Below are 21,724 nucleotides of genomic sequence, written 5' to 3'. Positions count from 1 at the left end.
TCGTACATAAGTAAATAATCGGATAAACTAAAACAACGAACTATACGAGTGCTATTTTCAGCCTGAAGTGAAAAGTAAGTAGTTTTACTTGGAAGTAGGAAATGCGTTAAAAGGTGTCTTTCCTGTAATCATAAACGCCGCGCTACATCATCTGAATTAACTCTGTCCTGAGTGTTTTTCGAGCATTGACAAGTCTCCATTCAAGCGAGGTTCATAAGGAGATTTTGGCGGTAGCCACAGAGGTTTGAAAGAGGCGATCCATATCGTTGCTGATGTCTGTTAGCCAAGATGTTGAACCATAATATTCGCTGCTTCTTCTTTCTCTTCCATAAATTATAGGTAACTAGCGACCCGCCCTCACTTCGCTTCGGAAACTGTAATTTATTATTGATTTCTCCACTATTTAATGGATGTTGTTATACGTATAAACTTTCCTCTTCAATCACTCTATCTATTAAAAAAAAAGCGTTTCGGTTTGAAGCATGGAGCAGCCGTTGTAACTATATTCAGACCTTAGAACTGACATCTCAAGGTGGGTGGTGGCATTTACGTTGTAGATGTCTATGGGCTCCGATAATCACTCAACACCAGGTGGGCTGTGAGCTCGTCCACCAATCTACGCAATAAAAAAATAAAAAAGTAGTCTTGCATATCACCATAGTTTTTTGTTTTAATATTATGTAACTATAATTGTCAGTGTAGCTGCGAAAACTGGCTATTTGTATTGATTTATCCATTGCCTTTGTGTATTAAAGCTGAAATAGGAACCGGCAACAGTTTCCTGTGGCTCCAATAGACCGTTCTAGGTATCAATTTGTCGTAATGAAGTACATATGTTGAAATCTGGAACATATCAATCAGGTCCAATTTAGATTCTGGTGCTCAGCTGAAGAATAGCAAGCTAAAAGCTATGACATCGGAATATGTACCTTATGACTATGAAATAAGTATACGCGATCAGTAACTAATTAATTGTTTCTGGGGTCACAAAAATGTGTGGCGTTGTAAAGAGAATGCTTTTGATAATGTGACATTAACGGCGGATGCAAGGACATTACTCGTATAATACGTACATTTTATTTTACAATTAAAAGAGCTAGAACGAAAGTAGATGAAAATAATTCGACGAATAATCGTATTTTTACGCCGCAATTCGCAATCATTACGTACTTCATTCAATTACATATTTAAGTAGTGGCTTATCTATACTATACCCGTTTTTTTTTTTGAGAAAGCAATGTTAATCTTAAATTTTGATAAGCAGTCCAAACCGATGCTGAACCAAATTTTCTAATACTTTATGCTACGAATAAATAATATGACTTTTTGCTTCAAAGTAAATATCACTATTGACGTTGTAATGCAAATTGTCATCTATCATTTTGAATATTTGAATTTAAAAGCATACCATTAAATAATTTGTGTATAGTTAGCTAATGTAACGGATGTAAATACAATTAAATACCACTCACGCACATAGTGATGTATTACGAATCCGTATATATACTGCCAAGTGGGCAACATTTCATTTAACTATTTTATGTATGAATTATTTATTTATGTGCAAACAAACAAGAAAGTTCAAGTTACAATTAATATTTTTTAACCACAACATGAATTCTTGAATTGGGCACACAATATTATTTTTCTGATTGTCTTTGCTCAAAAGATTTTGTCAGGCATAACGTAAGCCGCCTTGGGCTCTGGAAGCGGAGGCGCTCGCCGCTGACTATCAGTGGCGGGCTGACCTTCGCGCCCGGGGCGTGGCGCGTCCCAGCCACAGTGTGGTCAGAGCGCGGAGGGCCCAATCTCGGCGGTCCGTGCTGGAGTCATGGTCCAGACGGCTGGCTGATCCTTCGGCCGGTCGTAGGACCGTCGAGGCGATTCGCCCGGTCCTTGTGGATTGGGTGAATCGTGACAGAGGACGCCTCACTTTCCGGCTCACGCAGGTGCTCACTGGGCATGGTTGCTTCGGTGAGTTCCTGCACAGGATCAGAACCGAGCCGACGGCAGAGTGCCACCATTGTGATTGCGACTTGGACACGGCAGAGCATACGCTCGTCGCCTGCCCCGCATGGGAGGGGTGGCGCCGTGTCCTCGTCGCAAAAGTAGGAAACGACTTGTCGTTGCCGAGTGTTGTGGCATCGATGCTCGGCGACGACGAGTCGTGGAAGGCGATGCTCGACTTCTGCGAGTGCACCATCTCGCAGAAGGAGGCGGCGGGGCGCGTGAGAGACGCACAATCCCGCCGCCGTCGAGCGGGGGCCAGGGAGGCGGATCTCGCCCAAGCCCTGGCCCTCTAAGTGTTTCGGGTCCCCCCTCACATGTCGGTCTGGGGACCGGCGAGGGGGGCCTAAGAAGACGACGTGCAAGCTGCTCTGCACGCGTTTTACGCAAGAGCATCCGGGTGATGGAAGGCCGGCTATCCTCGACCCACGCTGGTTCTGGTCCAGCGGGGTATTCCGTAGGATAGCTCACTCTAACCGGCGCCATCTAGGCGGGCTTCGGATAGCCTGCCGACCGAGAGGGCTAGTGGTCGTGGCGCCGACGACCGCAGGTCCGGCGTCCCGAGGGGGAGGGTGATGGGAGAGATGTGCTCCGCACTAAACGCTTCACTTTCCCCCCTTTGCCTCTTCATGAGTTCTGTCTCATGCGAGGTTTGGACGTTGGTTGTTGAGCGACAGGAGGTTTTAGTCAGTTCGACTCTGACATGCCCCGCCCTCTATCCCCAGTGGAGGGCGGAAGTCCGGCGATTTCCTCCTGACCAAAAAAAAAAAAAAAGTCATAACGTAAACTAAAAAATATAAAAAAATGACCACTTGTGTTGTAATTGTAAAAGCTATTAAACTGCAATTATAGAATTAATCTAAATCTAATAATTCATCTATATTAATATTATAAAGCTGAAGAGTTTGTTTGTTTGAACGCGCTAATCTCAGGAACTACTGGTCCGATTAGAAAAATTCTTTCAGTGTTAGATAGCCCATTTATTGAGGAAGGGAATAGGCTATATATATAACATCACGCTAAGGCCAATACAAGCGGAGCACCAATAAATAATGTTTCAAAATCGGGTTTTGTTCCGTTCTGAGAGCTTCCGCTGCGTGCGCTGTAGAAACGGTTAAAGTTTCGCTAAAATAATGTATGACAGAATTGTTCCCCTTTAAAAGATCTAAAAAAAGTCCGCGACAGAATATGTCTATATGTTAAGGTTGGCTCTCTATAACGTTTTTTATGCTAACCAAATTTTTTCTAAAATAAAGCCTTATTTGTGAACTATTCCACGCGGACGAAGTCGCGGGCAAAAGCTAGTCATTTGTATAAGTTCGGGGGTAAACCACAGACTGCGGCTACAAGCAGCCAGGGATGCTTGATCTGTATGAAATAGCATAAACAACCACATGCGACCGTCTTGGCGAGCTTTAATTATTTTCAGATTGTTTCAGACCGATCAGAAGTGTCACTTGTGTTGCGGTCTGCCACAGATTCCGCTATCAAAATGGAATGGTGCCCACAGTCACAGAGAAGCGTGGCCTCAATTAGACCATAAATTATTTTAATACCACTACATACCATAAAAAAGTTTTCATATTTCATCAAAACATTTTCCTAACAATGGAAAATTGTAATTGTACATTGTGTTGTATAAAAGAAAAGCTATATTAGTTAAAACGCGAAAACAACGAACCCCATCAATTCTAAGTTTAAAAGCACGTTCATCCAAAGAATTAAAAAGACATGTGTAAAGTTCAGACGCGGTAGAAGAGAAACCTTCAGAAATATTTTATATCAGCACGCAGTGGTGTTGACATTGTGTTGGACGCGGCCATTCATCGTTTTTGGCGATTTGGGCTTGAAAGGATTAAATCATTTGTGTTTAATCAACGAATTTAACGAATGCATTTATTATCAAATCTCGCTCAACCACCAGCACCAGATTAGGGGGAGGGTGATGGGGGGGATGTGCACCGCACTAAACGCTTCACTCTCCTCCCTTTGCCTTTTCATGAGTTCTATCTCTTGCGAGGTTCAGACGTGGGTTGTTGTGCGACAGGAAGTTTTAGTCAGTTCGACTCTAACATGCCCCGCCTTTCATCCCCAGTGGGGGGCGAAGGTACTGCGATTTCCTTCTGACCAAAAAAAAGCACCATGGCTGTTGAATGGAAGGGACCCGTTGCTAAAACCAAGGCTTGATCGATGACCCAAATTCCGAATCTTCGTCGCCCGAATACATTTGTACGATACGACTCGGTTTGATCAATACCATAATATCAGAATGAAATGGTTTCACTGAAACAATCCGTTTCGTAGCAAACAACATTCATCTTTAACCCCTAAAGTTGGGGGTTAAAGGGCTTAAAGTTGATTGATTGAAAATTCTTTATTGCGCAAATACATTTTACAAAGGCGAACTTAACGCCATACACGCATCCTCTTCCAGTTAACCCTCGTTGATGAAATGAAAGATACAAGAAGTGCGTAGCTGTGATAAAGTTAATACATGACGATAATTTAAAGAATTATAGTAGACATGAGTGAAAATAAACACTAGATTATAATTACATTACCAAAATAAATAAATAGATACATCGATAAAGTTAAATAGAAGCCGTTCATATTTTATTAAAGTCATGGATGGTTCTTAGAATATTTTTTTTGTATCATTATCTTTTTCAATAGCATCTTGTTAGTCTTAAAATCTTGAAATGTAATAAATGGAACATATCGTTGTAAACGTTCAAAGCGTCAAGCGGTGTTCCGACTCGGCAGGCTGGTTCTGGTCCAGCGAGGTATCCCGGAACACCAGCGGCATCGCCCGGGCGGCGTAGGGCCGCCGTACCGCGGAGACCGACGTCGTTGGTCGTGGACTATCGCCTCGATGACCCGTCGGTCGGGCGTCCACGGGGTGGCGCCGCGTGTCTGGTTGTAGTGTTGACCACGGGAACCCCACTACTCAGACCGGGTTCTGACCCCGGACGGAGATCGGATGTCGGGTGTAAGAGTGCAGGGGAGTCGTTTAGTGGGTGGGCCCTAAAATTCCTTGGGCCCGCGGCTTGCTCTCAACACCTGATCGTTGAGTCCCACATACCCCGCGCGCCCCTAATAAAATAGGCGCGGGGACCTCGTAGGGGGTTCGGCCCCAGAACCGGAAAAAAAGGACCTTTTGTTAGTCCGCACGGGTACATACCATCACCCTGCCTATTTCAGCCGTGAAGCACTAATGCGTTTCGGTTTGAAGGGTGGGGCAGCCATTGTAGCTTTACTGAGATCATAGAACTCTTATCTCAAGGTGGGTGGCGGCATTTACGTTGTAGATGTCTATGGGCTCCGGTAGCCACTTAACACCAGGTGGGCCGTGAGACAGTCCACCCGTCTAAGCAATAAAAAAAAGTTTCCGATAGCCGCTTGACATCGGATTTTTGCGTTCGCCTACCGGTTTATACCGAAAAATGAGCTAAGTTATATCGTCTACATTGAATATCCATAATTACAAGCTATACAAAACTAGTTATTGTTAATTCATGGTTATTATCACACACATGCGACGCCCACGGCCAAGGGTGTCTGGGACGCTTGTATCAGGTGAAATCAACCGCTAAAATGCGTAGGTGATTTCGCCCTCTACGTTCCCCGAATTCTAATGGAATCTCGTCAACTTGAAAATTGTTTACTTCATATTAAATAACACGATTGATTGAACTAGACTAACAAGGCTTAATTCGTTATCGGAAAAATGGAACTGTAGATACAAAATACATATTTTTTTTTGTTGTAAATTGAAGACCTTTGCTATTGCCGTGTCAGTTAAGACATTCTTACCATGAAACTTAATCCACAGACACAAACCCATTGAGTTTCTTGTCGGATCAGTGGTCACGATTCCTATTCAGCGAAGCACTGCTTTTGATTGCTAGGGCAGCTGTTAGCAGTCTCTCCGACTGAGACCCGAGAGCACGCCTGTGAGTTTGGTGATGCCGAAATATCTAAAAGCACCGAGAGTCGATCAGGAGTATCCGACATCATATTATGTTTAGGGCGACAGCGACTGTGCTTTGCCCCGTCGTCTAGATCGAGTATGTAATTCGAGACGGTCTCGATAAGAGGGTTAATGCGATTCAAAAGACGCCTTATCATCCAAGAATCGTATTGCTCTAGCTTTCTTATTCTTTTGTCAGAGTGCTATCGTACCAGATCGAGAAATGAATATATGGAGTGATTAAGGGATAGAGAGAGAAATAGAGTATTGATTATTGCATACCAAAATCTCGGAGGAGGATTTCGCGCAAAGCCCTGGCCCTTTAAGAGTTTCGGGTCCCCCTCACATGTCGGTCTAGGGACCGGCGAAGGGGGCCTAAGAAGACGACGTTCAAGCTGCCCTGCACGCGTTTTACACAAGAGCGTCCGGGTGATGGAAGGCCAGCTATTCTCGACCCAAGTTGGTTCTGACCCAGCAGAGTATTCCGTAGGATAAATCACTCTAACCAGCGCCATCTAAGCGGGCTCCGGATAGGTTGCCGACCAAGAGGGCTGGTGGTCGTGGCACCGACGACCGCCGGAATGCGTCCCGAGGGGGAGGGTCTCTCTCCCCCTTTGCCGTTTCATGAGATCTGTCTCATGCGAGGTTCGGACATGGGTTGAGCGACAAGAGGTTTTAGTCGGTTCGACTCCGACATACCTCGCCCGCCATTCCCAGTGGAGGGTTGGAGTCCGGCGATTTCCTCCTGACCAAAAAAAATGTCTTCTAGCGCGCGATCGGAACTAGATCTTTTTGGGCCCAGCGGCTATCTCTCCTGAAAGCAATACGTTCTGTCCATATCGTATTGTATCTATTACAAGATATTGTATTATTTTGGAAAACATGTGTCCATTCATATTTTCTAAATCATAATCATTGTATCAATTTCTTACTGACGAGTAAAGATGGTTTCGAAGAAAGTTATCGTGAACAAAAACTTTGCTGTGTAAATTTTTTCAGGTCTGCAATGCCGGGGATCAATACTGAAGAAAATTATACGGTTTCCACGGTGATGCTTCACTGAATTGAACGCATATAGCGTCGTCACTTGGAAATTAGATTTTTTTCTAAATCTTTTTAAGTGCAGTTGTTTTTTTACTAGGTATCTGTGAATTGAAAATGAAAAGAATTACCATCGAGTATTGGTTTTATTTGAATATAAAAGCAATAAGCAGTTAGTGGGCATCATGAAATCTTTACCAAAAATAAGAATAAAATTAACGCGATATCGTCGGTCAAGAAATATATAGTTAAATATATAGTATAAAGTTAACATGGTATTAACAACACATTAAATAGACAATGAAGCTAAATTACTACCCTCAGAATGAAGACCTTAGATATCCCCACGATGACGGTTACACAAAGTAATTACCAATCTTATAATTAAACATGAACGAAGCGACGTGATAAATTAACAGGAAAGAATGAATGCGTTTGTTTTAGCTCCTGTCGTTAGCTTTGAACGTGTTTATTTTATTATACATATTAATAAGATGTTTGAGGTAACAAACGTGATGTGCTAACGATATGTTGTAATATTAATAATAAATAACTAAAACCTATATTTGGGGAGAAGGTAGGAAAGTAGGAAAAAGTAGATCACGTTTGTAGTAGCTTAAAAAATTTGTGACTATAAAACTCTCGAGATTTTTGTCGTACCTTCGTACCAACTTTTACTAGACCATACCAACCATACTCCATATGGCAGGTTCAAGATGTAGGGCCTTATAAAAATACAAGTTTGCTTTGCTTGACAACTAGTTATTGTTTTATTACCTATTTGACTTCAAAATTAGTTACATTAAGCTTTGTGCCTATGAGCTTATGTCATATGAGCTCTCAAAAACAATAAAACAAAACTATTCGATCGATAGATGAGCTTTTTATTTAGGACAAATATCGGCTTTCCTAGAAACTGATGATGTTATTAATGTATAGTAAAATATTGGCAGCTTTTAGTTATCAAACTTAAACAATAATCTTCTAACTTCAAATCATTGATAAATCTTTTAAAACACATTTGGTTAAGCTGCTAAAGGAATTAAGTACGTCGAAAACGAAAGGAATGAAGTATGTCGAGGTGAATTTTCTTTGATTACTTTTTATTATTGTTAAATAATAAAACAGAAGCTATTTTACGAAGCCCCGAAGAGTGCCATGCGTAATTGACAAAGAAATTCGCTTTCCGACCTGAATATTGTATTACCTCCTTCGCCGTAATATTGTGTAATTGAACCAATACGACGATAAAAAGAATTTAGAAACATCTATTACAAACGTACATTTAAAATATTGGTGAGATAAAACGTGAATTTTGTTCAAAGCTTCCGTAATTATCATTTTAAGAGATCGAATGGGATCTGTTTGGTAATAATAAACGTTCAAATAAACAGTGGTTTTTTTAAACGCTACTGAACATAAACGATGAATGATTGTGATGACCTGCCTACCGGTCTACCGTGCCGAGTTGGTACTACCGTGCAGCCTGTTTATGCCACAACCATAGATAGCACACGTTTTTTGAAGTGAAACTTCTTTAGAATCGTTGTGATTTCAAACTCGATGAAACGAAATGAAACGAAACGAAAAAATAAGTCCATAGAGACACAGACACATAAATGTATGGGATTCAGCCGGCGAGAGAATGAGATAGAACACACTATACGTGAAGTTAAAATATCAATTCACAGAGGGCGCTACCTCATAGTATAAAAGATGATTTACAATTATATCTATTTAGTTTGTTATCAAAAGATGGCGCTGCGCGTAAATTCAACAATTCCGTATAACGAGATGTTACACTGTTGATAGAGGTTCTCGTATTTTTCTTGCTAAATCATACTTACCTGGCGTAGGGATACCGTGATCATGCAGGCGGTTCCCCCAGGGTGAGGCTGCTCCATTGTACTGCGGAGTAGTTGACTCTTGCGATTATTTTTATTTATAAGTTTCACTTTTACCGTGTGTGACTTGCACACACACACACTCTTTTTCTCCTACCTATTCGCTGGTAGCCTAGGAGGCTATTCCAGTTAAGCTCAGACGGGTAGGTGAGCTCACTAGCTATAACGCACAAGTGCTATTCCCTTTTTTTATTGCCGTATAGGCAGACGAGCTTACGACCCACCTGATGGTGAGTGGTTACCGTCGCTCATGGACGTCAGCAATGTCAGGGGCACAGCCAAGCCGCTGCCTACCGGTTAATACTCTCCACAAGCCTCGTTGGAAGAAGGACTTGTTTTTTTATTTATTGCTTAGATGGGTGGACGAGCTCACAGCCCACCTGGTGTTAAATGATTACTGGAGCCCATAGACATCTACAAAGTAAATGCGCCACCCACCTTGAGATATAAGTTCTAAGGTCTCAAGTATTGTTGCAACGGCAGAAATAGGCAGGGTGATGTTACCTACCTGTGCGGACTCACTAGAGGTCCTACCACCAGTAAAAGCCATAGCGCTGGGGAAACACCGTGGAGGGGAGCTCATTGCAAAGCCGGATGATACGTGGCCAAAAGATCTCTGGAAATGCACTGTGGATGAATGCAGTGGCTCCAGGTAGTATGGATGAACTCTACTCCGGTGGCGGGCGGTGCGATGGTAAAAACGGGACGATGGTATCATCTCGAACAATTTCTCAGAGCACTCCAGTCGAAACCTTCACGTATTACCCTAAGATAGCTCGCCGAACTTGACTGGCACTTTTATTTCGTAGTTTCGTAAGACACTATGTAGACATAGATGTAGTAACTAGGATTACTATATAGGATAGGAAGCCTCTTGCCAGTAGCTTCGAAGAACTAACTATTCTGACTTTGCTAACATCAGGCCTTGCAAGAGCAGTGCTTCGCTGAATCTACCGGCCAGAAAGTCTGTTGGTTTATCCCTTTCTTGCTCTTATACTGTTTTGCGGAGATGACGTCATAATCGTGTATCTTTTTTTGTTATTAAACTAATACCCCCATGATTTCAAAGGCTATGAATTACAATTAGGTAGATAAATCGTTACTACATAGATTAATTTGCTCATTTTAATTTCCATTCTGGCATATCGGCCGCCGGCAGCAGAAATAATAAAGTATGTACATATTTGTTTTGGAGAAAAGTAATTAATTGAATAAACAACGCTTTGAAGATGTTAATATACATACATTGCTGCATTAAATAAGAAATTCTACTCATAGCTAACACACTTTTTGTCACTCATATTTATACACAAGTGACCTAATTCCGAGCTTGTCGAGGGAGGGACGTACATTGGCGCGTTACGAAGCGATCCCTCTGTGCTATCGGTATTATAATACGCTAAAACTGATGCAGAAATAATAGAGGTGTATACACACGTGCTAGTTTAAAATTACACGCATTGCAAGTGAAAGGAAGTGCGAGAAGAAAATTAGTCAAGATCAAGTAAAAAAAGTCGACAGAAAAAAAATTGTAATCAGTCTTCCCATAGCTTCAATAGTTTTCACTTCATGATGAACACAAGTCTGCGGTAATCTCAACAGAAAAGTACTTCATTTTTGTTTCCTATTTACCGTTAAAGTGTAAGCCACCGTGATACTTCTTTGTCCGATCATGCATTTTCATATTAACGAATTCATTCATTTCTTTAAATAAAGTTAGTAAACACTAGTGAGCCATTCGGGACGCTCATAATGATATTATACCTGTGTGCTTATCTTTCTGTCTGTCTGTCTGTATATTTTCTGTCAAATGAATTATGTCTGTCTGTATGTACGTCCTAGACATTTTACTTATATGAATAATAGATTTATGACGTCAGATAAATGAAATCCGAATAGAATATCTTCAGTATGATCTCTATATGAGTTATATTGAGTATGAGTTATACATAATAATATATGAAATGATGAAAAAACTTTTACCACTGCACATGGCCAGTTTTTATAAATACATAATAAACATCGAATAAATAAACGGAAAGCAGTATTCCTAAGCCATCCTAAGCTTTGTTTTCAGTTACGTAAAGCATAGTTTAGCGAGACCACGAGTTAACGTGACAGCAATCTTATCACTGGCGGGCGCTTGTCTTCATTTCTGGAAATATTACGCCCCTTAGAGCAGCTCCGTACATTTTTCATTTATATGTGGAGTTGAACACAACGGAATTATCACGAAAGTAGGTCGAGCAGAGAAATTGTAGGTATACACATGCAAAATGAAACGGCACGACCTCGGTCTGCGGGCGGCCGGCGAAAAACGAATCAATACGAATATGGAGGCCAAATTTCACAGAAAATGAAGTAAATGCTTCAAGTTGTATTAGTAAGTAAATAGTTGATGATGATCTTATTCTGATCGTCAAAGAATATTTGATCACTGCAGTGATTATCACTTCATCAGCTTGTACTTTTTCAATGATACGTGATAAAATGATTCCATAAAGCTGGTTTTTTTTCTAGATGAAAATTAAAAGCACCTAATAGTATGTCATGCTGGAAATCTAACCGAAAACCTTTTAAAGTCGTCGTGGCCTAAAGGATAAGACGTCCGGTGCATTCGTATCTAGCGATCCAATCCCGCCGGCGGGTACCAATTTTTCGACTGAAATACGTACTTGACAATTGTTCTCGATTGACTTCCACGGTGAAGGAATAACATCGTGTAATAAAAATCGAACCGGTAAAATTATAATTTGTATAATTACTGGTGGTACGACCTCTTGTGAGTCCGCACGGGTAGGTACCACCACCCTGCCTATTTGTGCCGTGAAACAGCAATGTGTTTCGGTTTGAAGGTTGGAGTAGCCGTTGTAACTATACTGAGACCTTAGAACTTATTTCTCAAGTAGGGTGGCGCATTTACGTTGTAGGTGTCTATGGGCTCCAGTGAACACTTAACACCAGGTGGGCTGTGAGCACGTCCACCCATCTAAGCAATAAAAATAAAATAAAATATAAACTACTGCTGCTTAATTCCTAGTTTATGAGTACCAGCAGACTAACGTAATTAGTAAATTTCATATTCACAAGACTTTAAAAACGTAATTTCCCGTTTTATTTAATAACGGTTCCGGTAACCATACACTAAACTGAACCGTCGTAGCGTACTCGGTATGCTCGTGAGTGTATATTTAATGGTACGAATAATAGATATACAGTCGTAAATATGGAATAATGCTAAGCTGCCTTTCATGTTGCATTCGAGTATTCCTATTTATGAAGAAAAATAACTACAAAGCAATCGATTTATGCTCCAAAAACTCTACGATTTTCTCATAATCTCTATATCTAATTAAAATAACGTGACATAACCTTTAAAAGAAAATCATCGCTAAATAAAATAATAAACCGAAAAACTAGGTTTGTTAATATATATGTGTGTGTGTGTGTGTGTGTGTGTGTGTGTCAAATACATGATAGTGTGTGTAATGTTTTTTTTATTGATTTAATGTATTATTAACGTATAATAAAAAAAAATATTAACATTCTGCACTCCTCTATATTCTCTGTAAGTGTGGAAAATTTCATTTTCCTCCGTCCGCGCCATTTTCGTAAAAAGGGGAAAAAAATTTTGCTTCACGTACCTATTAATATAGAGATTTAAGCCGATGAACGTATGAATTTATCGTGTTAACTCGGATTAATCTAACAAGTAATTTTTTTCGATTCCCCATTATAAATTTCAACCCTTTTTCGTTTACAGTTGGCTGAGCAGTACGGCGGGAGAATAGCCTACTTACTTTCCGTAATTAAACGAGCGTTCTGCTGCCCTATTTTAGATATAAATTTCCCTATCTCACAAAAACGTTTCCTATTTAATATATTAATGATGTCTTTGGATATTCAATGACAATGTAGCAATGGGGAAACTGATCATATTATATTATAACAGCTATCTAATTTATTTTTAAATATTAATTTTTAATATCACCCTTATTGTACCATTTAATTGGAAATTCAATTTTTTAGGTCATTCTTAAATGTCATTTATTTCTCTATAATGATTCTTTACAAACAAGACATACGAGATTGTATTTGTTAATAAAACTATCGAATAGAATTGTTAATTAATAAAAATTTACAGATGAGCACGTTATTTATTTGGGACAATAAAAACTTTTATTGATTCAGTACCGCAAATCTTTCTTTTATTTTATCCTGGTAACCTATTTTCGCCGATCATTGTGTTTGTGTGATAAATAGTGCATTTGTATGCGGGCCTCAGAGTAATTACACTGCAGGGGCTGAATTCGGAACGAGAAGGTCGTTGTGTAACTACAGCTGTTATGAACAAGCCCCTCTTAAATGGATTGGGTCGGGTGTTCTCGACGATGACCCAGTTACTTTGAGTGACTGCTTCACTGTACTTCCTCAGTTACTTTTGCAAAATTCAACATATAATGCTGGCTCTTTTGTTTTGTTTCAATTTATTGATCACTTTGCAGTCGATTTACTTACTCTAATGGTAATGCATTTAAAACATTTAATGATGATGATATTATTTTATCCCTAATGGGAAAGGCAAAGGACTTTAGTCCATACAGCCAGGTCTTGTTTTTGGTAATAATTGGAGAATTTTGGTAGTTTTAAAGGCCGAAGCCACGTCTTCATTTTTCTTGATCATAAGGCCGAAGCCATGTCATGTCTTATCGTTATCATATCATATTATTCTCGGTCATAATTAAAACATTTAAATTGAATGATGTCAAACCAATAAGTCTCAAAATCAATCACTATGAAATCACTAGATAGAAAAGAGGATTTTGCGAAACAAATTGGCGATGTCAGATTAAAAAAACTTCTTAGTTTAAAAAAAGGTAAAAGGGGTTCTCCACGTTGTTAGTTTTGAAGAAACATTTCTACATGACATCACACCTATACGAGGAGACCTAACTTCTTAGGAGGCTACATCTAAGATACTACAGGGAAGCACTGGGTTAGCTGCACCTTGGCTCGGTAACGGAACAAGCCTCTATACCAGATTCCACCCATATGCCCACAAGAAAAGTAGACATTGTGATTTACACTACTTTGGTAGGTGTCGTGAAAAATATCAACAACAAATGTTTCAACGTTGTCTTATATCCTATATAGACCAGCTGAATTATGCAAAGTACAACAGTTTCAATTAGTACATATCAAATTTAAGGCATTGATCCTAATGTATAAGGCTCTTAATTCACGAAGTCACGAATGCCTTCTGCGGGCACAACGGGGTGTGACTCTAGGGGGTGTAGCGATCCGTTTCCACTGCCTTAGGGTTGTCGAGAGTAATATTTCACTGTCGGTTTTTAGCATATAAGATCTAGTTCCTCCTACGTAAAAGAGCGATATATGATTATACGAAAATAATTCAAAGATAGCTGTGAACTAGGGGATTTTGAGAATGACTTAAGTACTTTAGCAAGTTTTATTTTTGCTAATTAATTTTTTGGTTTTACACCCCTACACAGTCTGACCCAATTGGATAGACTCGTATGCTTCGAATTACTGACCCGAAAACGACCAAATGCTCTGAGCTCCTTTTCGGTGGCGTCAGAAAATATTAGGAAATATTCATCGATACGTTTTAACTAAATATTTTCTGAAAAGAAAAATAATATTATCTTAAATTTTGCTATTCATTTCAATATAAATAATGTACGGAGTTTCGTCCTATGCCACACAAAAGAAATAATTTAGTTTTGAGAGAAGGTCCTCCGCGTTTATTCCATGTAATTGGTAATTTTTTCATGTTTTGAATATAGCTTATCTTAATCTCGCGTTGGTAGTTTTACAAACTTAAAAATGTAAGCAGGAAAATTACATTATGTTTTGAAATCTGACGATTATTGTTCAGATTAGATCAGCCTTAACTACGACTTGGCACAGCAAGCTGGTTTTTATAACATAAAACAGAGGAAGGAAGAAACAGAGGAACGGCGAAAAACAATATGAAAAGTTTACATAAATGATATACTTAGGTAAATATCATTTCAAGCTTTCGATGTAGGATTCAAAAAGCGTACGTTTCTCAGATAGATTGTAGATAAGCGGCCTAATGGATGACGCCCGGTGTATTTGTATCGATCGATTCAACGCCGGGTCGAATATCCCCGTGCAGATACCATTTTTTCTAAAAAAATTCATAGAACCTAACATCTTGAAAAGATTTACGATGAAGAAATAGATTTGTGTAGTAAAAGCCATAAGATTCTATTACTATTAATGTTACGATGTATTTTAAGCTATGTATGTACCATTATTCTGCCTACTTATATATGTGGCGGCTGGTGTGGTAACTGTTGTATGATTGTTTAATAAAAATCTCGATAACATTCCTCAACGTGAATGGTGTAGGTGGCCCTAAGCTGATCTGCTCAAATACATCGATAATATCTATGTCCCATATCAATATGAATAAGGTTTTTGTTTTGAAGGAAATTATTATTCGCTTGAATTAAATTTATTTCCTTCTTCAAAGCGTCCTGACTTATTTGAAGCGACAGCCAGGCGCCGCGCCGCATAAATCAAAAGGAGGGATATGGAAGGGAATTAGTTGACTATGAAAGGAATCTTCTTCTTCTAGATGAATAAATTGGATAGACTTTAGATTAACAGTTTTACTGAAGTCGTTTTCCTGATTAGTTTTTCATCCTCTCACTAGGTGTGGATTATTAGAGAGTTTATAGTGTGATATTGAAATTAAATTGAAGATATTTGTATGATAAATATAAAATGTCTTTTCCAGGGTTTTTTTATTTTTTATTGCCTTAGTAGGCAGACGGGCATACGGCCCACCTGATGGTGAGTGGTTACCGTCGCCCATGGACTTCAGCAATGCCAGGGGCAGAGCCAAGCTGCTGCCTACCGCTTAATACTCTCCACAAGCCTCGTTTGAAGAAGGACATGTCATAGCGCTCGGGAAACACCGTGGAGGGGAGCTCATTCCATAGCCGGATGGTACGTCGTTTGAAGTCGTCGTGGCCTAACGGATAAGACGTCCGGTACATTCGTGTTTAGCGATGCATCGGTGTTCGAATCCCGCTGGCGGGTACCAATTTTTGTAACGAAATACGTACTCAACAAATGTTCACGATTGATTTCCACGGTGAAGGAATAACATCGTGTAATAGAAATGAAACCCGCAAAATTATAATTTGCGTAATTACTGGTGGTAGGACCTCTTGTGAGTCCGCACGGGTAGGTACCACCACCCTGCCTATTTCTGCCGTGAAGCAGTAATGCGTTTCGGTTTGAAGGGTGGGGCAGCCGTTGTAACTATAATTGAGACCTTAGAACTTATATCTCAAGGTGGGTGGCGCATTTACGTTGTAGATGTCTATGGGCTCCAGTAACCACTTAACACCAGGTGGGCTGTGAGATCGTCCACTCATCTAAGCAATAAAAAAAAAATAAAAAAAACGTGGCAAAAAAGATCTCTGGAAACGCACTGTGGATGACCGCAGCGGCTCCAGGTAGTATGGATGAACTCTACTCCGGTGGCGGGCGGTGCGATAGTAAAAACGAGATGCTGGTATCATCTCGAACAATTCCTCAGAGCACTCCCCATGGAACATACGGTATAAAATACAGAGGGAACCGAAGTCCCTCCGCATACCCAGAGGTTATGGATGTATATTAAATATATGTATGTGTATAATAAAAATCTTACATTTATTTCCGTTATCTGGTACCTGTAACACAAGTTCTTTACGAACTTAGCACGGCACCAGTTAACGTGGCGTGATTGTTAGTAAATATTTATTACTATTATTATTATCAAACATTTGACGACTTTCAAACTAACTCCTCCGATTCATTGCTACTGAAATTGCTTTAAAAATCTAATAAGGCAGAAAAAATTCCATCAAAATTATCATTGTAACTTCTTTAACTATTTTTCGGCATTCTGACCAAACCTGACCTAAATTAAAATAAAACGCACAATAATACACACAAACACACGAAAGGTCTACTTTATTTCACGTTTACAAAGCACTAGTACGGCCGAAGCCTTAACAATATCTCCGCAGGCTTTTAGCAGCTCCGTGCTACATTCCTCCAGGGAAACAGCCTCGCCGACAGATATCTTGACGCGCATCACTTTGATGGCTTGGTGAACGTTCCAATCGCTCAGCTCTAAAGCGGCTAAGCATTCTTCAGGTGTCACCTATTAGAAACGGGGTTATGGCATTAGACTGACCGACGATAGAGACAAGTTTAGGGGCCCACATCGCGATAAGCATTCACAAGAGTCCAATTTGTAAACATCTCAATCCATCTTAAAAGAAATTCTCTGATTCGTTGACAGTTCTTTGTTGCAATGTGGACTTACCATATAATTGAGGCCGTCAGCGCAAAAGTGGCCTAACCCACAATTTTTCATAATCATGCTTATATGTATATTGCAATTTATTTAAAATATAATAAGTTTTAATGCAAAATCGGCCTACCTATAGTTTCACCCATAGATAGAGATCACCCAGAGATAGACACATGGCTTTGTAAACATTAATTTTGCGCGTATTGTTTATTTGCCTACTCAAATTCAAATTCATGAAAATTAAACCTCATTGCTCCTATGCAACTATGGTAAGCTTATGCCAGTTTTGCACTGACCGCCTCAATTGTAATGTTAATTATTGAGTTAATTAGTGAGACTTCATTTTGGGAAACATTATAAATAATAATACCATTGACTATACACATTTTTACAGTATCTGCAATATATTTGGGAAATGTCATCAAATTTATTTATTTATTTATTAGGCACACAATCACATTACAAGCTAGAAATATACACAATAAATAACAACAAATAAGAACTTGAAGGCTTATAACATAATGTATATGGCCTTAGAATTAGACCGCTTTGGTTGTGAATATAATTACGACGCGCATTGTACGACATAGCTGCTATTAGTTCGTAATTAATGCACTTTATTTAATCATATAAAGTATCCATTTACAACAAACTTAATAATCAACATCGTGACATTGGTAGCTCACTTTTGATATGTGATAACTGAGAGGTTTATTTCATATCATCAAATCTTAATAAAAACCCGCTTAAATTATACTAATTATACTAGTCTTTAATATAATTTCAGAATGGGCTAAGCTAACGGAATATTACAATTTCAATACAGGATAGTACAATTTTATCAATAGTGGTGGAAACAAAAAATATCGATGTTCAAGATCTAGTTGATAATTTATCATTAAGAAAAAGCAGCCGTTATAATATGCTTAAAATTTTATATCAATAAATTTAGATTTAGATATCATTGTTGTAATATTATTTTATTACAAACATTAACAGCAGCTATAAATGGGCTTTAAGAGTTTCGCTCATACTTTAAGTCCTCTTACCTTCTGATTAAGTACTTTTCTCATGATCCTGACTTCATCGGATTCGACGCCACGTTGTCTGCCGCAGGGCTTCTGGTCGGCGAACTCGAGCAGATCCTCGACCGACACGTGGTCAGAACATTCTGGAAACACTAAACTATGTTTTAAATTTGATTGCGAATGTTTATGCACGATGTATCATATGGGCTAATAGACCAGCTTGATTTTTAATTACCTTAGAGGTAAACTGCGGGGTTCCGTAGGCGTCAAGTTAACCGCAACCAGTCCCGAGACACGAGATCAAAGTCACTGATCCCAAATTATATTTCGTGCTTTTCTCTTCATTACACTGTATTATTATTATTTTTCTCGATTGTAGTCGTTCGTGAACGTACACTAGGATTTTAGCCCCAAAATATTTGAACTACTCGATTGAACTACTTCGAAAATATCGTGTAATCTATATATCAATACGTGAAGCAAAAACTTTGTACTCCTTTTAACACAAATTCCGCGGACGGAGGAGTATCAAAACCACACTTATAGAGAATATAGAGGAGTGCAGAATGTTTATTATTTTTTTTTTAATTATTGATAAAAAATACAATAAATCAATAAAAGAAACATTACACACACTACCATGTATTTGACACAACACAAATATATACGAGTATACTATTTGTTTATTGTCAAAATACTCTTATTGCTTATAATCTGTGGTCAAATTGAGAATAGATTAATATTGTTTGTCTTTAATATTATTTCTCTATGGTGTAGTTTTGGCAAAATCTGTGATTATAGAAGTATAATAATGTTCAAGCTTATAATATCAATTAATTATAGTCGAATTTTGGCTACTGGGGACTACTAGATTTCATAAATCCATCAGAGCTGGATGTAACGTAAGCATTTTTACCACAATTCTGCCTATTCAAGGCGCAAATCAATCATAGTTTCTCAAGAGACGATAGCTATTCTTTTAATAAATCTACACAATAGAAGTCAGATTGATCCGATTATACTTCTGGTATAGATGTCCGTAATCTACCGATACCTTACATTGCTTGGTTGTGTGGAGTAGACTTAGAACAACACTGACACATCTCTTCTCGAGAGTGTCATATAAAATAACCACAGGATTCCTTAGAGAATCGTTAACAGCGTTGTCGGAGTATTATATGAACGCACTATGATCACTACTATTCATTTAACGTTAATACGATCTATTGTATATACCGCACGGCCAAGTACCTCTGACCCACCCATTTATGCCGCAAACGAGTCAAGCTCTGAACAAAGCAATTTCATCAATCAGAGCCATAAAAAAACATTCGCACACACAAACAACAAACAAACAAAAAAACACTCGTGAACGCAAAGAACCATTTAAGAATTTCAAATAATTTTTTTATTGCTTGTATGGATAGAAGTGCTTACCCGGTGTTAAGTGGTTACCGGAGCCCACGGACATCTACAACGTATATGCCGTCACCCACCTTGAGATATGAGTTCTAAGGTCTAAGTATAGTTACAACGGCTTCCCCACCCTTCAAACCTAAGCTGCTTCACAGCAGAAATAGTCAGGTTGGTGATACCTACCCGTGCGGACTCACACGACGTCCTACAACTAGTAAAAAGTTCATACATCAATGATCTTAGTGCCTATTTTTTAACTTATCGATCGCGTAAAAGTTAACTACATGTCTATAGCCGACACTGGACCGAGCTTGACTATTGTTACCTTTAACAAGAGCTCCTTCGGCGATGTAATGTTCGTCGTCTTCGTCTTCACTAACGTCGTACCGGACGACGTCGAGACGCAGATCGATGCCGTCGTCGTTCGGTTCGATACAATTATCGAAGGGATTAACCGAACTAGGTCCGGAACGAGAGAACGGATTCGTTCCTTTAGCTGGACCGTCAATTACGTCGACGCCGTTACTCTTGCGATCGTTGTCGTGTTGCAAGCGACAGTTGACCGGAGTGAAAGCGTTTTGGTATATTATCTGCTTGCTTGGACCGGGCTCGGGGAGAACCATGTCCGATGGCAGCTTGAGGGGATACTTTCGGATGTGACGTCGTTTGTCGACCAGTTTTGGTTTGGTAGCTCTCGGTGGTAGCGGTAATGGATTTGTGATCTGAAAGTTAAGATTTCGTATAACGTACAAACTCACTTAGCCTTGGCTCGCTGGAATGACGATTATTTTGATAATTATTTTTTTTGTAAACACATTGCTAACGTTAATTTGAATTTACTATTTAAAAAAAAAACCAATAATTATACTGAATTTACTAAAATCGCATTCAATCTTAAATACATAATTGAAATTATTACTACTTACTTCTTTTTCAATTGTTTCGACTTCAGGACACGGCCTGCAAATATAATTTATTAAGAAACAACGATATAAATATATTTGCATTTACTATTATAAATTTACATAAGGTAATACGCCAAAGAATTTATAAAAAACAAACACCCTATATTTCAAAAAAAAAGAATCTGCCATGCTCACTAGCGCCATCTACACTAGATAAGTCTAGTAATTTTGTAAATGTAATTTAATTATAAAATTAATAAATTGAATTGAAAACCCAATATATTTTTTTAAATTTGATATAGTTTTAAAAGAAAAACAAGTATATTCTCTATTATGAAAAGTACGTTACGGGTTGTATGTACTCAAAATAAGATTTTTGTTGTTTGTATTTATTACCTAGGTTTGCACGGTGGTGCGATCTGCAGTGAATGGAATCTAGGACGCGGTTCGCTTCTCGGTGCCGGTTTGGGCATTGTTGCCGGCTGGTGATGACCCTTCGCTTTCGTTTCTTTGGCGATTTGAGTCAACAATGATCCAGAGGGCGTCGGCTCCTCGATTAAATGGGTGTATGCAGCTTTGCTCTCTTCCGTTATTGTCGACTGAAAACAAAGCTAATTATTATAAGATATTATTGCAAATTTATACATACAATAACAACAGAAATCGTTCTATCTTCTATTAAATCTCCTAGTCATATGTGAATCCAGATCTTCGTTAACTTTATATTTATCAAAGGTTCCCATGAATGAATTCACAGCAGTTCTGAAAGCTAATATACTATTAAACGGAAAGTATTGTTTAAGTTATCGCATATATATACACAATGAAATGCGGTAACAAAACTAATAATCCAAAGCACAGTACCTGTATGTCGGGTACGCTTTTAGCTTCCTCGCTGAAGTTGCGACGTTCTTGTTTAGCTGCAATATATCGAAGACAAATTATTTAAATGTAAACATATTATCCAAGCAAATTTACAAGAGACCAAATCGGATGACAAAATAAAAATAAAAGCCTAATCAAAATTATACTGTTTGAGTGTAGGGTATCCTTTAAAAAAGAATACTTTAAAAATAAACAATACAAGA

General features: G+C 38.9%; 1 protein-coding gene across 5 annotated transcripts in view; it reads right to left on the bottom strand.

The window, feature by feature from the left end:
• Window positions 1-16,911: 16,911 nt before the first annotated feature.
• Ack-like (activated Cdc42 kinase-like) overlaps window positions 16,912-21,724 on the bottom strand; it is a 43,803-nt gene continuing 38,990 nt past the window's right edge. For 3 of the 5 annotated variants that reach the window (XM_028187090.2, XM_028187092.2, XM_028187094.2), the window contains 6 exons: window positions 21,501-21,556; window positions 21,033-21,235; window positions 20,658-20,691; window positions 20,057-20,453; window positions 18,337-18,467; window positions 16,912-17,134 (listed from right to left, as the gene is read on the bottom strand). In XM_028187090.2, coding sequence (XP_028042891.2) covers window positions 16,937-17,134; window positions 18,337-18,467; window positions 20,057-20,453; window positions 20,658-20,691; window positions 21,033-21,235; window positions 21,501-21,556 — 1,019 coding nt within the window. In that variant the 3' untranslated portion in view covers window positions 16,912-16,936. The remainder of the gene's footprint in view (window positions 17,135-18,336; window positions 18,468-20,056; window positions 20,454-20,657; window positions 20,692-21,032; window positions 21,236-21,500; window positions 21,557-21,724) is intronic. The other 2 variants (XM_028187093.2, XM_089730807.1) reach the window with 1 other exon arrangement.

The sequence above is a fragment of the Bombyx mandarina genome, chromosome 01 (assembly GCF_030267445.1).
Source record: "Bombyx mandarina strain Sakado chromosome 01, ASM3026744v2".
NCBI lineage: Eukaryota > Metazoa > Arthropoda > Insecta > Lepidoptera > Bombycidae > Bombyx > Bombyx mandarina.
Note: the sequence above shows the minus strand (reverse complement) of the source record. Positions and strands in the feature narration are given on the sequence as shown.